The sequence below is a fragment of the Pan paniscus genome, chromosome 5 (genome assembly GCF_029289425.2).
Source record: "Pan paniscus chromosome 5, NHGRI_mPanPan1-v2.0_pri, whole genome shotgun sequence".
NCBI classification, from domain to species: domain Eukaryota; kingdom Metazoa; phylum Chordata; class Mammalia; order Primates; family Hominidae; genus Pan; species Pan paniscus.
Window position 1 is genome coordinate 177,966,118 of NC_073254.2, and position 15,288 is coordinate 177,981,405.

The 15,288-nt window shown below is 39.4% G+C and overlaps 1 protein-coding gene across 6 annotated transcripts in view; it reads left to right on the forward strand.

Moving 5' to 3' along the window:
* SNX9 (sorting nexin 9) overlaps positions 1 to 15,288 on the forward strand; it is a 218,391-nt gene that overhangs the window by 125,972 nt on the left and 77,131 nt on the right. Inside the window, exon 1 of one of the 6 annotated variants that reach the window (XM_063605046.1) lies at positions 1 to 13,612. This exon is cut by the window's left edge and continues 24,380 nt beyond it. The exons of the other annotated variants lie outside the window; for them this stretch is intronic. Within the exon in view, the coding sequence (XP_063461116.1) occupies positions 13,607 to 13,612 (6 nt within the window). The 5' untranslated portion in view covers positions 1 to 13,606. The remainder of the gene's footprint in view (positions 13,613 to 15,288) is intronic. 6 annotated transcript variants of the gene reach the window in all.

Genomic DNA, 15,288 nt, shown 5'->3' on the forward strand with positions numbered 1-15,288 from the left:
TGTCCTTTTGTGTCTGGCTTATTTCAATTAGCATAATGTTTTCAAGGTTCGTCTGTAATGTAGCATGTATCCGAACTTCATTTCTTTTTATGGCTGAATAATATTCCTTTGTATTTTGTTTATTCATCTGTTGATGGACATTTGAGTTGCTGCCACCTTTTGGTTATTGTGAATGGTGTTGCAGTGAACTTTGGCGTACAAGTATCTGAGTCCCTGCTTTCAGTTCTTTTGAGTGGAATTTGCTGGATCATATGGTAATTCCGTGTTTAACTTTTGGAGGAACTGCCAAACTGTTTTCTACCGTGGCTGTACCATTTTATATTCCCACCAACCATTGATTTAGTTTGACTTCTGTTGTTTAAAGAAGTATATCTGAATTTTACACATACTCCAAAACTGTAATTATTTGAATTAATTGGAATAGAAATTAATTTGAAATAATGAAATGTCTGATTACTGGACATCAAAAGCTGCTTTGCATTAGGCCATGGTTCTCAGAATTCACAATCCTCCTTTCCATTTTTTCCTCCCTCCCTCCCTCCCTCCTCTCGCTACCATGGTCACTCTCAGGTTCACAATAAGCACGTGTATCTTAGGGCATTTGAACTTCAAATACTACAGCACCTCACACGTAAGAACTCTGTAACAGTAGACTTCTATTTCCCTTTCCTGTCCTATGTGCTACTTTTTTGTTTTGTTTTTTTGAGACAGGGTCTTGCTTTGTTGCCCAGGCAGGAGGGCAGTGGCGTAATCACAGCTCACTGCAGCCTCAACCTCCTGCTTAAGCGATCCTCCCACTTCTACCTGCCAAGTAGCTAGGACTACAGATGCAGACCACCATGCCCGGCTAATTTTTGTATTTGTAGAGACAGGGTCTCTCCACGGTGCCCTGGCTGGTCTTAAATTCCTGAGTTTGTGCGATCTGTCCACCTCGGCCTCCAAAATGCTGGGGTTACAGGCATGAGCCACTGTGCCTGGCCTTTGTATTTTTGTCATACATTTTATTTCCCAGTATTATAGACTCTAGAATATGTTGTTGTTATTGTTTTAAAAGTCAGTTATCTTCTTAGTTTTCTTTCAGAAAAATTAAATGGTGAGTTTTTTTGTTTGTTTGTTTGTTTGTTTTGCATGGCCCATGTATTTACCATTCCTGGTGCTCTTCCTTCTTTTGTGTGGATTCAGTTTTCCATCTAGTATCATTTTCGTTCTGGTAAAAGCATGTTTGACATTTCCTGTAGTATTGCTTTGCTGGTGACACATTCTTCCTCAGCTTTTGTCTGAAATGCCTTTATTTCACCATCATTTTTGAAGGATGTTTTTGCTGGGTATAGAATTCTAGGTTGGTAGTTTTTGTTATTTTTCAGCATTTTTAAGGTGACATTTGGCTTATACATGTTGTTCTTGAGAATTCTGCAGTTATTCTTTGTTCCACTGTATGTAATAATATATGTTTTTCTCCTTTCTCTGATTTTAAGGTTTTTCTCTTTGTTGCTGATATTCTGAAACTTGACTATGATGTGTCTTTGTGTGGTTTTCTTTCTGTGGAATTTATTCAACTTCTGGGATCTGTAGGTTATAGTTTTCACAAATTGGAAATTTTTGACATTACTTCTTCAGACACTTTTTCTGTCTTCCCCTCCATCATTCTGGGATTTGAATTACATGTATACAGTAACTGTTGTTGTTTCATAGGTGACTAACTGGGTAGGGGAATGTCTGGTTCCCTTACTATCCGGCGAAGTAGCAGAACCACCTTTTGTAGGAATCAGTTATCAGGCCCTTTACTTTCCCTTGAACTCTAGGCTAGTTCCAGAACCTTTGGTGGACTGGAAAGAGGAAATAGTTATGCCACAATTTTTAGTACATGCAAATGTACATGTAATGTTTAAAAAAAAAAACAAACAAAGGTCGTGATAGCCTGCATTTACTGGGCCATATGTGCCGGTCCCTATTCTATGGGCTTTATTTTTATTACTTCATTTCTCCTTTGTGTCACAAGGCACAGGCAGTTTGAGACCAAGACTTTAAGGAATTGGTCCAAGTTTTCAAGACTGGTGAAACAGTGGTGTGGGGATTTGAACCTATGTGCCTGGCTTCAAAGCCAGCTTATCATTGGTATGTTGCCAGTAATTCCATTTCCTCCCCCTTTGGGGAAGAAGTGAGACCTTGTAAATACACACACTGGTGAGGGTGTGGGAGGTGGGTACTCTCAACTGGGAGTAAGTTTCTGCCAGTTGTCTCTGGGGTTTGGTATTTGCTACTGTTTGATTTTAAACTTTACTATATTTGTATTCCTGTCTCCCCACCCCCAATGAGCATGCAGTTTTACAATTGGGAAAAGCAATAAAGCTATTTTAATTTGGGGGCTGGTGGTGAAGTTATTTTCTTAGCCACAGCAAAGTAAGTTTTAATGTGCCTTGCCCTAGGCGTTAAATAGTGGGTTAGTAACCTTGCAGCTGTGATAAAGAACAAAGTAGCTATGCTGATGTGAAGAGTCCTAAGAGAAAATATGAATAAATAAAAGTCCTAAATAAATGAAATGTAGAAGAGCACATAAGAAATGTTAAGAGTATGTAAGCATATACTGTGATTCTAATTGCTTCTGTGCATGTGTGTGCTTTGACTAGTTGTGTACATGCAAACACGTATGGCAAATTTATAACATTTTGAGGGATATTTTAAAAATCAGCACTAATGCCCTTTGCACTTTTAGAAACTGTTCCTTTTTAACTTCATTGTGTTGCTTTTGTTGTTGTATTAATAAAAGTGTAGGTATGTATTTATATACACTGAAATTATTGGTTCTCAGAATGAAAAGTCTAGGAATATGGTTTACCCCCTTTTATGTGGCCTTTAATGCAGATTCTGTTTGCCGTCTAATCTGCTTTTTAGTTACACTTTGGAGTGTTTTGTGCTTTGTTATAATCAGGGAAGCATTCTTTCATAAATTTTGATGTTTGCAACATGACTCTGAGCATCCTAGGTAGAGACAATCCAAGACAGTGCTTTAAATTTTTAATTTTTTTGACGGGATAATAGGTTCATGTTAAAAAACAAACAAACAAACAAACCCACAACACTACAAAAGGGCAAAAAAACCCCACTGAAAATTCCTCTCCTATCTCTCCTCTCCTATCTCTCCTCTCCTTTAGCCATCTTCTTTCCTCTGGGGCAGTGTTACCCATTTCTTTTACATTGTTACCGAGATTTCCTGTGCATACACAAGCAAATGCATGTACTGCATCGCTGGGCCCTCTTTCTTACACAAGTGGTGTGCCTGATTTGTTTTCTCACTTAATACATATATATTAGAGATCATTCCACACCAGAAAAGTAAGCAAATCTTGTTCTTTTGGCTGCGGTGTAGTACTCCGTTTCGTAGAGATCCCATACTTGATGAACTAGTCCTGCCTTTTAGGTTGTGTTTGGTCTTTTGCTATTCTGGGTGGCATTGCAGTGAATATGAATAACCATGTATATATGTCAGTTTGCAAAAGTCTATTTCTAGAGGATAAGTTCCTAGACTTTCTCGTTAAGATACGTGTGTGTTTGTAATCCTGATAGGCATTACCAAATTGCCTCTTCTGTTAGCGCGATGTAAGGATACCTGTTTCCCTAAACCTTATGCCCTTACCAGCATGGTGTTAGCAGAGTTTTGCTTTCGTTTTTTGGCAGACTGATAGGTGAAAAATAAACTGTTTCATTTTATATTCTTTTCTGAGTACAGTTTTACATTTTAAAAACCATTCTTTTCTTACCGACTCGTACTCTTTATATAGAGTAGCAGGAGCAATCTTTATTTAGTCTGTGTTATGAATTGCAGACATTTTCCCCAGATTGTCAGTGATTTTTGTTGTTGTTGTTTTGAGATGGAGTTTCGCTCTTGTTGCCCAGGCTGGAGTGGAGTGCAGTGAGTCTCGGCTCACTGCAACCTCCACCTCCTGAGTTCAAGTGATTCTCCTGCCTCAGCCTCCCAAGTAGTTGGGATTACAGGCAGCCACCACCACGCCAAGCTAATATTTTTTTGTTTTTTTGTATTTTTAGTAGAGACAGGGTTTCACCATGTTGGCCAGGCTGCTCTTGAACGCCTGACCAGATGATCCACCCGCCTCGGCCTCCCAGAGTGCTGGGATTACAGGCGTGAGCCACCACGCCTGGCCTGTCATTGATTTTTATCTTGTTTATGTTGGCTGTTGCCAGGCGGGTATGTTTTATTTTGGGTGAAGAGACATTTCTCCCATTCTCCCTGTAAAAGACTTGTCGATTTTATTTCATAAAGTCTCCTCTACTGCAAGAGTATTTTTAGAAATTCTCCTAAGATTTTCTTTGGTGTTTTTTATGGATTTTTAAAAAGACATTTTATTGTGGAGCATACCAAACACATTCAGAAGTAGAAGAGTATAATAAAGCTGTTTGTAACCATTATCCACCTTTGGCAACTAACCAGCTCATAGCCTTATTTCATCAAGACCCCATCAGTGCCTCTTGCTCCTGCATTATTTTTGAAGAAATGGCAGGTATTTTAACACTTCATCCGTAAGTATTTTCATGTATACCTCTAAAGATGGGGAGGAAAGAGGAAAGTCTTTTAAAAATATAACCACAATGCTACTTTGATCCCTAAAAAATGAATACTTTTAAATATCACAGTCCTTTAAGAATTCAAATTTCATAATCATTTCTGCAGTTGGACTCAGAATCCTAATAAAGTCTGCATATTACTATCACGATCAATCTTCTCTTCATTTATAGGTTCCCTTACCTCACTCCCAACCCTTATCCCCTACTTGTTTTGTCTTTGGGACGTACTTGTTGGGATGGATTTCTGTAGTACCTTGATTTCTTACCTTACCCTCATTACATAGTTTAATATATTCTTTTGTATTTCTTGTTACTAGGATTTAGAGGGTGAATAGATTCACATTCTTTTTTTTCAAGTATATTTCATAAGCAGGATTGTATTCCATCAGAAGGCAAGTAATGTCTGCTTGTCTTTGTGATGCACTATGCTTAGATGAATTAAATCTTTGGGGATTGAAAAAAATGATCTCATTCTATTATTCCTTCATTTATCAGCTGAAATGCTTGTAAAAGAGAAACTTTTATCTACTACTTGGTTACTTAATAGTACAGTTCTTAAAGGATAAATGGTTGATTTTTTTGCCTTTATTTACCAGTTGTCAAAATGAATTCATTTCCTACCATTCTATAATGATGACCAATTAGTTTTATCATTATGAACTCATGAGTTTAAGCAAATTTAATGTTTCAGTCCATTGTGGTCATTATCCCTATTGATGCTTGTATTCTTCCACATTTGGACAGCAAGCTCATCTTCAGGTTGGTACCTGTGTCTTTTTGACACAACCAGTAGGCTTTGCTAGTAGTGTCTTTGATAATCTGATAGGAAAAGATGTTCCAGGCCCACCTTGTATGTTTTATATGGGATTCTTGTTTTTTCCCTCTGAAACCTGGAGTCAACTATTTCTCTAAGTAAATCTGGTTCCTTTTAATGAAAAATGCTGCTCGGAATTCCCAATCTGGGCACTAGATATGTGATTACCTTTTTTAAAAAAAAATTAATCTTTGACCCATTATATGATTTATTTTGTTGGGAGAAGTGAGGTAGGAATTCATTTTTTTCCTTCAGATAGTTACTTATTTGTTCTAAAACAATAAAATGCCATCTTTATCATGTTACCTACGTTTCTATATGTCTTTAGGACTTGTTGTGGACTTCGTACTTTTCTAGTTTTTCCTTGTTTGTTTTTTTTTTTTTCCATGAAAAAGATTGGGGGCCATTCTTGTTTGTTTATATGTCCAATTGAATTTTAGGATTAGTTTGTCCTGTTTCAGAAAAAAAAAATCCTATTTGTATTTTTATTAGAATTATTGAAGGAGAGGGGAGAGGTGCTATTGATGATATTGGGGCTTCTCATCTAAAAATATGGGGAGACTCTTTGAATCCATTTGTATTGTATAACAAACTACCCCAAAACTTAATGACATAAAACAACAAATACTTTGTATTGTATTTCTTACAGTTCTGTGGACTGACAACGCGTGGTTCTTGTGGTCTGGAGAGCCCACCTGAGGCTGGATAGTCTTAGGTGGCCTTTCCTTCATGTTAGGGTCTCACCTTACACAGCTAGGATGATGCGGGCCTCTTTCCATATGGTCTCGGATCTGCAGAGTTAGTAACCCAGCCAGGTTCAGTGGTAGCACAGGTGATCCTGGCAGCAAGAGTTGGCAGCCCCCACCCCATGTATAAGTGCTTTTCATGCCTATGTTAGTATCACATATGCTATCGTTCTGTTGGCCAGAGTAAGCACATGAACTCGTCCGGAGTCTTTTTTCTTTTTTTTTTTTTGAGATGGAGTTTTGCTCTTGTTGCCCAGGCTGGAGTGCAATGGCGCAATCTTGGCTCACCGCAGCCTCCACCACCCGGGTTCAAGTGATGCTCCTGCCTCAGCCTAGCGAGTAGCTAGGATTACAGGGATGTATGTTTAGTAGAGACGGGGTCTGTCCATGTTGGTCAGGCTGGTCTCAAACTCCTGTACTCAGGTGATCCGCCTGTTTCGACTTCCCAAAGTGCTGGGATTACAAGTGTGAGCCACCATGCCCGGCCACTGTCCAGAGTCTTAATGGGAGGAGTGACAAAGTCATATTGCAAATTGGTATTGATATAGGGGTGGGAGGATTTACTGTGGCCATTGTTACAATCTACCTTGATGTATTAGCGTGTTCTCACACTGCTAGTAAAGACATACCTGAGACTGGGTAATTTATAAAGAAAAGAGATTTAATGGACTCACAATTCCACATGGCTGGGGAGGACTCACAATCATGGTGGAAGGCAAAGGAGAAGCAAAGGGACGTCTTACATGGCAGCAGGCAAGAGAGCTTGTGCAGGGGGACTCCCCTTTATAAAACCATCAGATCTCGTGAGACTTATTCACTACCACGAGAACAGTATGGGGGATACCACCCCCATGATTCAGTTATCTCCACCTGGCCCTGCCCTTGACACATGCAGATTATTACAATTCAGGGTGAGATTTGGGTGGAGACACAGCCAAACCATATCACATACTCTCCATTTTTTCCAATTTTCTGTGTTATTTAAGAAATTCTAAAGTTTTTTTCCAGATAGGTTTTACACATTTCTTAAGTTTATTCCTAAATATTTCATCTTTCGCCATTACTGTACATGATGTCTTTTTCCTCTCATTTTAATTTAGAATTCTTGGACAGGTGATATACACACACACAGTTAAAATTAAATGATATGAAAAGAAATATAATGAGAAATGTCACTTCCACTTGTGTTATCACTGAGTTTCTTCTCCCATGTTTCTAGGTGACCAATTTAAAATTAATTTCTTGTTTTATTTAATGTTTCTTTGTGGAAATACTGGCAAATATAAATATTCTGCTCATGAAAAAGGTAGCATGCTATATGCCCTGTTCCATAAGTTACCTTTTTTGACCATGTATTCATTCCATGTCTGAGTATATAGATTGTTCTCATTCTCTTGTTGCTATATAATATTCCATTTTGACAGCATAGCCTGGTTTATTTAATCAGTTGCCTGTTAGTAGAAGCTATATTGGGGTAGCATTCCTTAGCATCAGATTTGCAGAAATCGAAAAGTGGAGTGATTTATTCTGTTTGTGAAGCTGTAGAAAAATGTTACTTTCGTATATAATACTGGTAGAAGTTTAAATAGTACAACCCCAAATTGTGGCCGTGGGGATCTGGCAATGTCTGCCAGATTAATTTGTCTCTCTTAGTGTGTGAGATTGAGCGTTTTGTCATGCATTTAAGGGCCATTGTATTCTTTAATGAACTGTTTGTTCCTCTGCCCATTTTTGTATTAGGTTGCTGGTCTTTTTCTTGAGTTCCAGAAACTCTTTATGTATCAGAAGATTAACACTTTGTGATATGAATTGAAAATACTCTTTCCTTTATGACTTCTGCTGTATGTTAAGACTAGTGATTTTTACATAATAATTTTGTTCCAGGTCATGTTATAGGAGTCAGCAAATTTTGGCCCATGAACAAAATCTAGCCTGTCATGTGCAGTTTGTAAATAAAGTTCCACTGGAACGTGGCCATATCCATTTGTTTATATATTGTCTGTGGTGGCTTTTGCACTGTGGCAGCAGAGACAGACTGAATGGCCTGCAGACTCTAAAATATTTACTATCTGGTCCTGTACAGAAAAAGGAAAAGCAACCCCTCATTTAAAGCAATAAAATCAAAGTGTTTTGTATGATACAGCCATTTTGACATGGCCTTAAAAAAATAGCCTAGGCAACATAGTGAGATCTCGTCTCTTTAAAAAAATTAAAAAATAAAATATTAGCCAGGAGTGGTGGCATGTGCCTGTAGTCCTGTCTATCAGGAGGCTGAGGCAGGAGAATTGCTTGAGCCCAGGAGTTCAAGGCTGCAGTGAGCCATGATTGCACCACTGCCCTCCAGCTTGGGTGACAGAGCAAGATGCGGTCTCTCAAATACAATAAAATATCCAATTAAATTCAAGTTTTGTGTGTTTAATTATGAAGTAAGGCACAGAACAGGCAGTCACACGTGGGTTTCAGAAGTATCTGTTGTGACACATTACTTGGTAATGGTGATGGTACATGTGATATGGCCAGTTGATGCCACCACATCAAATCACTGTTAAGATATCTTTGTCTAATTGTTCTTGTGTGCACCGCATATAGAAGCTTTGATCTGGGTGAGTGTGGGTAGAATGACTCTTAAAATCATCCCAATCTCTAGAAGTTTGGTTACAGTGTAGCCTCAGTTTGTATTTCCTGTGGTCTTAAGTACTTTCCAGAGCTGTTCTGCACGAGTGAACTACAGAGAGAGGGAGAGCAGTTTGGAAGAGTATGGTACAATTTGATTTATGTATTTTAAGTATTCAGAACTCTGCTCCCCTAGAATTGTACAGTCGCCTTTTGTTACACTCAGATTTAAGTTTACCCTAAGTATTTCTTTGGAATTTGTAATTCTACTCAGGGAATTTCTATTTACATTTCTGTTTGACTTGGAAATTTCCCAAACTGCTTGTCTAATTGACCATCAGTTTAAAAAATTCCTCTAAGTGCATTTGTTTCAGAATAACAGATATAAACCTATTTTAGGAAAAAACATTTTTAAAGAACATATCAATTCACCAGTAGTTTATTCTTGAAAATTTTACATACAGAATATTTAAAAATGTTTATTCATTCTCAATTGCTGCTACCAATTCTTTTTAGAAATTTCTTCTGTTTGGAAAAGATCTTTTGCTAGAACAACTGTTAAAACGTTCTATCATCTTGACTATACTTTTGAATGGATTATTAAAGAAATTGCTTCTCAATATTTAAGGAAACTTCATTTCCTTCTTTGGAAATTTTAAGAGCAACATTCTGAGAACATGATAATTAATTGACCCACATCCCCTTGGAGCTTCTTATCTGGTGCAGCTGACTTGGCCCTGCCATAGTTTAACAGTTTGAATAATGACACGGTGAAACTGTAGAAAGCGTGCTCATCAGGCTTTCTGATGACTCCCAGCAGGAAAAGATAAGGGAGAATTGGATGATGGCTTCAGAATTCAGAAAGCTCTTAATAGGTTGGAGCAGTGGGTTGAATCTAATAGCTTGAAATTTTATAGCGATAACTATAATATTCTGTATTTGGTTCACATAACAGTGGAGTAAGCGCAAGGTTGAGCAAAAGCTGTGGAAATCACTGATATGCAGTAGTCCCCCTTTAGTGACAGGGGATATGTTCCGAGACCTCCAGGGATGCCTGCAACCAAGGATAATACCAAACCTTATGTGTGTACTATGTTTTTTCTATATATGCCTATGACAAAGTTAATTTATAAATTAGATACAGTAAGAGATGCACAAGAATAACTAATAATAAAATAGAACAGTTATAGTATGCCAGCAACACCACTCTTGTGCATCAGGGTCATTATTAAGTAAAATAAGGATGACCTGAAGATGAGCACTGCCATACCTGATAGTCTGCTAATTGAGACGGCTACTACATGACTGTCAGGTGGGCAGTGTCTATGGTGTAGAGATGCTGGACAAAGGGATGATTCACGTCCCGAGTGGGAGAGTGTGAGATTGCATCTTGCTACTCAGAATGGCATGGACTCTAAAACTGATAAATTGTTTATTTCTGGAATTTTCTATGTAATATTTTCCAACCGCATTTGATAGCAGTTCACTGAAACCGAGGAACGTAAAACTGTGGAGGAGGGACTACTTATATTGAAAAGCATTTATGCCGTCACCATTTAGATTAAGGACAAATACATCAACATATGTTAATAGCATAATAATGCTCAGGGTCTGTGAAAGTAAGTTCTGTTTCTTCTGATGATCTTAATAAGTCAAGATAAGATTGAGGAAGGCGTTAAATATTATACAATTTTGTAAGTCATGCATGTGCTTAAGTTAAACAAGTTTGCCATTTAAAGAGGTAAACTAGTTATACATAGAAATATTACCTACTCTTTATGCAAAACTTCACTTCTCGAGGGTGTCAAATCATTCTTTCCCTGAAATTTCTGAAGATTTACATATTTTATTTTTTAATTGTACTTTTCTGTTTTAAAGATGAGGAGCAACACTGTTGAAGATTTACTGCTTTTTTCCCTAAGATGTAATTGTGATTTATATGCAATCAGAGAGGTAGATACTTAAGAATGGGGCCTTAGCTTTTGCATTCTAACTCCCATATGAACTTTTTTTATTGCCAGGGTTTTGTGGATTTTTTTTCCTTCCTATTTTGAACTGTTTTATTCTCTATTGTTGTGCATTTTAGGGTCTAGTTTTTTGGTTTTCATTTTTGCTTAATAAATACAGGTAGTTCTTAGTTCTTATGGCCAGTGTTTTTTTTAATTAGAATGTTTCCTTAATAAATTCTTTGGTTTGGGGTTATTGGTTTGTATTAACTTGGACTGTCTAGGTTGCAAGTGACAAGATGTGGACTGACATTAGTTTAATAAGCTCATGAGGAGATACATTGGCTCCAGTAACAGAGAAGTCTTCCATGGGGAGAATGAGTGTCAAGTTTGTCCTTCAAACAGGACACTGTTTCTCTTTGTCATTCTGTGCTACATTGACTTCGTTTTTCAGACAGACTTTCTCCACACCTCAGCCAGTTAGCCATTGACAGCAATACCAGAGAGAAGGAGCACTGTCCCCAACTCCCATACCAAAGAGCTCTGAGAAAGAATTCTGATTATCCAGTTTCCAAAAGGAAGGGATGTGGGGCAGACAGAATAACAGATATGTACAACATAGGTCAGATAGAATGTGTATGGTCATACTCCTCTCTTTTCTCAGAAGAGGAGGTATGTGTTAAGAATGGATTATGCACATTGTGGGCAGATGTGTGCTTGCACACTTGGTATTCTAGTGTCTAGAGCATTGAATGGAGAGCTTTGAATCCACTAATGTTTATTTTACTGATAAGTAGATTAGTAGTTAATGGAACAGATACGTGAGATTGATGTCTAGTAGCCATTCATGTCATCTGTAATACTTTTTGAAAGGAAGAGATTAGTTGTGGTTGACAATATATATTGAATATATAGTTTGGAGTAATCCACTCACCAGGACTAGGTGGAAATTTAGCTCTTAGAAATAGTTGAAGAATGAGTTCTTGAAGTATAGCTAACAGTGGAAAATGCAGTATAGGAAAATGGACCATTTCTTTCAAAGACCACATGGAAAATAGATGGCAGTTGGGGTTGAGGCCAGCACCTCTGTCTGTTTGGATACTGTTAGTGGTAGACAAGAGGGGTGAGAAGGGGAAAGTGAGAAAACAGGTGGAGGCAAAATGCAAGGATAGGAAAGAGAAAAGAGGGGTGCTGGGAGATGACGCCCAAAAGCTTTCAGTTTAATTGAAGCTTTAGCATCTCTAGGCTGAATGGTTTTTTTATTGACATGTTATACTCATTTGGAGATACGGTTATTAAATCCTTTTTTCTCCAAAATTATTCTCAGTTCAGATTTCTAAGAAGCATCTGTTTAAGTCTTAATTCAGTGTTTTAGATAAACTTACAAGGTTTATAAACATTTTTCTGTGAGTGTCCTTGTCTGTTTTGTGCTTACAACAGGAGATCTACGACTGGGTAACTTATAAAGAACAGAATTTATTCCTCATAACTGTGGAGGCAGGCGGTTCAAGATCTAGGTGCTGGCAGGGTAGGGCCCGGCTCTGCTTCCAAGATGGCGCCTTGAGTGCTGCCTCCTCCAGGGGTAAGGGTGTTGTGTCCTGACACAGCAGACGGGTGAGCGAGAGTAAACCCACTCCCACGAGCCCTTTTTGTAGCAGTGTTGATCCCCTCTTGAGGACAAAGCCTCCGTGACCTAAACACCCCCCATTTGCCGCACCTCCCAATACCACTGCCTTGGGGGTTCAGTTTCAACATGAGTTTTGGAGGGTCCAAACCCTCTAACCTTAGCAGTGAGTAAGTGCTTAGTAATATTTAAGTGTGTGAGGCTGTTTCCATTTCTTTCTTTCTCACTTGTTTCACATTCTGCTTCACTACATTCTAAGTTTAGTAAACAAGAGGCTTAGGTGTTCTATATTTGGAAACTAATTGGATTCAGCTGGATTTTTAAAAATTTCAGCAGGATTCTTGAGGACCAATAACACAACAGCAGGTTCCTCGTGCCCGTGAGTGTGGCTTTGCTTCTCCCGGGCTCCCCTCTGAGGGCTCGCTTCCTTCCAGCCCGTCCCCTGCCCGCATTTCTGTCCTGTCTGTCCTCATGGCAGGAAGGATCCAGGTTGATGCAACGTGTTTTTAAAAAACACCAGCCGGGCATGGTGGCTCACACCTGTAATCCCAGTATTTTGGGAGGCCGAGGCGGGCAGATCATGAGGTCAACAGATCGAGACCATCCTGGCCAACGTGGTGAAACCTCGTCTCTACCAAAAATACAAAAATTAGCTGGGTGTGGTGGCGCATGCCTGTAATCCCAGCTACTCGGGAGGCCAAGGCAGGAGAATTGCTTGAATCCAGGAGGCAGAGGTTGCAGTGAGCTGAGACTTGCCACTGCACTTTAGCCTGGCGACAGAGAGAGACTCTGGCTCAAACAAAACAAAACAAAAACTACCGCAGCCAGGCATGGTGGCTCACGCCTGTAATCCCACACTTTGGGAAGCCAAGGCGGGTGGATCACCTGAGGTGAGGAGTTTGAGACCAGCCTGACCAACATGGTGAAACCCTGTCACTACTAAAAATACAAAGATTAGCCAAGTGTGGTGGTAGGCGCCTGTAGTCCCAGCTACTTGGGAGGCTGAGGCAGGAGAATCGCTTGAACCCAGGAGGCAGAGGTTGCAGTGAGCCCAAATGGCATCACTGCACTCCAGCCTGGGCAACAAGAGCGAAACAGTCTCAGGAAAAAAAAAAAAAAAAAAACACCACATAACATGACAAGCAGAATTCTGTCCACTTTTGCAGCCATGTCAGGAAAACACCTCAGCATGGCTGCTTTGTTCTTCATGACGCCGTGAGGGAGCTGTCCTGCTGGCCTGGGCGCCCTGCCATGATCTCCACTTGGGTCCCAGCCTCCAAGGATGGAGGTGGGGAGCTGCTGGGATGTCTTGACTCACAGGCTTTCCCACCGTTTGTTTATTCCCAACAGTTTACTAGGAGAAATTTCAGACATGGAGAAAGGTTGGAATTGAATACCATAGATCCACCATCTAGATTCAGTACCTGCTTTGTCACATATTCGTCCATCAGTCCATCTTACTATTTTTTATGTATTTCAAGATAGCATTTTGGCTTTTTTTCTTAGTCTGTTATCACTAAATATGAACCTTTATTCTCATTAAAATAATTTCAGGCATCATTAAGCAAATACATAGAAAGGGCAATGGCCAACAAAAGGGCCTTTCAAGTTCTTGCCATATGGTGGGTGTTCAGTAAATATTGTTAAATTAGTGCACTTGCATTAGCCCTGTTAGACTAGCCCTGTCGCTAAACTCGAATTTGCCTTTGAGGACAAACAATTACTTTTAAACCATATGTTTCCTAGGCGCATGTGATCCCCAGTTTATAGGATGGACTTGAGGAAGATAGTCTGTGAAAGACAATCACTTAGAATTTGAAAAGGATTTAAATTATGTATTATATATTATAAAGGTATATATAAAACATTTTAAACACATACCTTGTTTTTACCACGGTGATTCTCTCTTGGGATACATGCACAGCAGTGTTCCAAGGAGTCAGTGTTTCTGGACCCTGTCTCAAGGATCCTCTTGAGGAAGAGCCTGCAAGAGCAGTCCCTCCTTACTCCAGCCAGAACAGCTTTGTCCTAGTCTGTCTTATATGAAATTAAAATTTCATTTAGGGCTGGTCATAGTGGCTCACACCTGTAACCCAAATACTTTGAGAGGAAGATCTCTTGAGCCCAGGAGTTTGAGACCAGCCTAGGCAACATGGTGAAACCTTATCTCTACAAAAAATACAAAAATTAGCTGGGCAGGGTGGCATGTGCCTGTAGTCCCAGCTACTGGGGAGGCTGAGGTGGGAGGATTGCTTGAGCCTGGTAGGTCGAGGCTGCAGTGAGCCATGATGGCACCACTGCACTCCAGCCTGGGTGACAGAGTGAAACTCTGTCTGGAAAAATAAATAAATAAAAGCTTTTATTTTAAGGAAACGTTTTAAAATCATGGCTGTTTAGGTAACTCAACCAGCACACACTGCCCTATGTAAGTCTTGGTATGGTGGAAGAATACCCAAATCTTAAATTTCTGAGTTAATGTGGCTAAAGATGCTGCATTATCATTCTTATTAGATAAGGAGCAGTGAACATTTTAATAGCAAGCGATTCTTCTAAAGATGTGTGAATCTTAGATGTGTGTGCGTGTATGTATGTCTCTGTCTTCAGTTTCTGAGAGTCAGTGTTGCCAGAATGAACAGTTTGTGTATTTCCACTTCTTACTTCCTAAGAGAAAGAAGATAGTCTGTTGTTGTTGTTGTTGTTGTTAATGAAATAGGTGTTTGTTTGTTTGTTTTTTTAAGAGACAGCAGGGTCTCACTGTCGTGCAGGCTGGAGTGCAGTGGCATGATCCTGGCTTACTGTAACTTTGACCTCCTGGGCTCAAGCAATCCTCCCGCCTCAGTCTTTTCAGTAGCTGGTACTACAGGTGCTGGCTACAATGCCCAGCTAATTTTTCTTTAATTTTTTGGTAGAGATGGAATCTCGCTTTGTTGCTCAGGCTGGTCTCGAACCCCTGGCCTCAAGCAA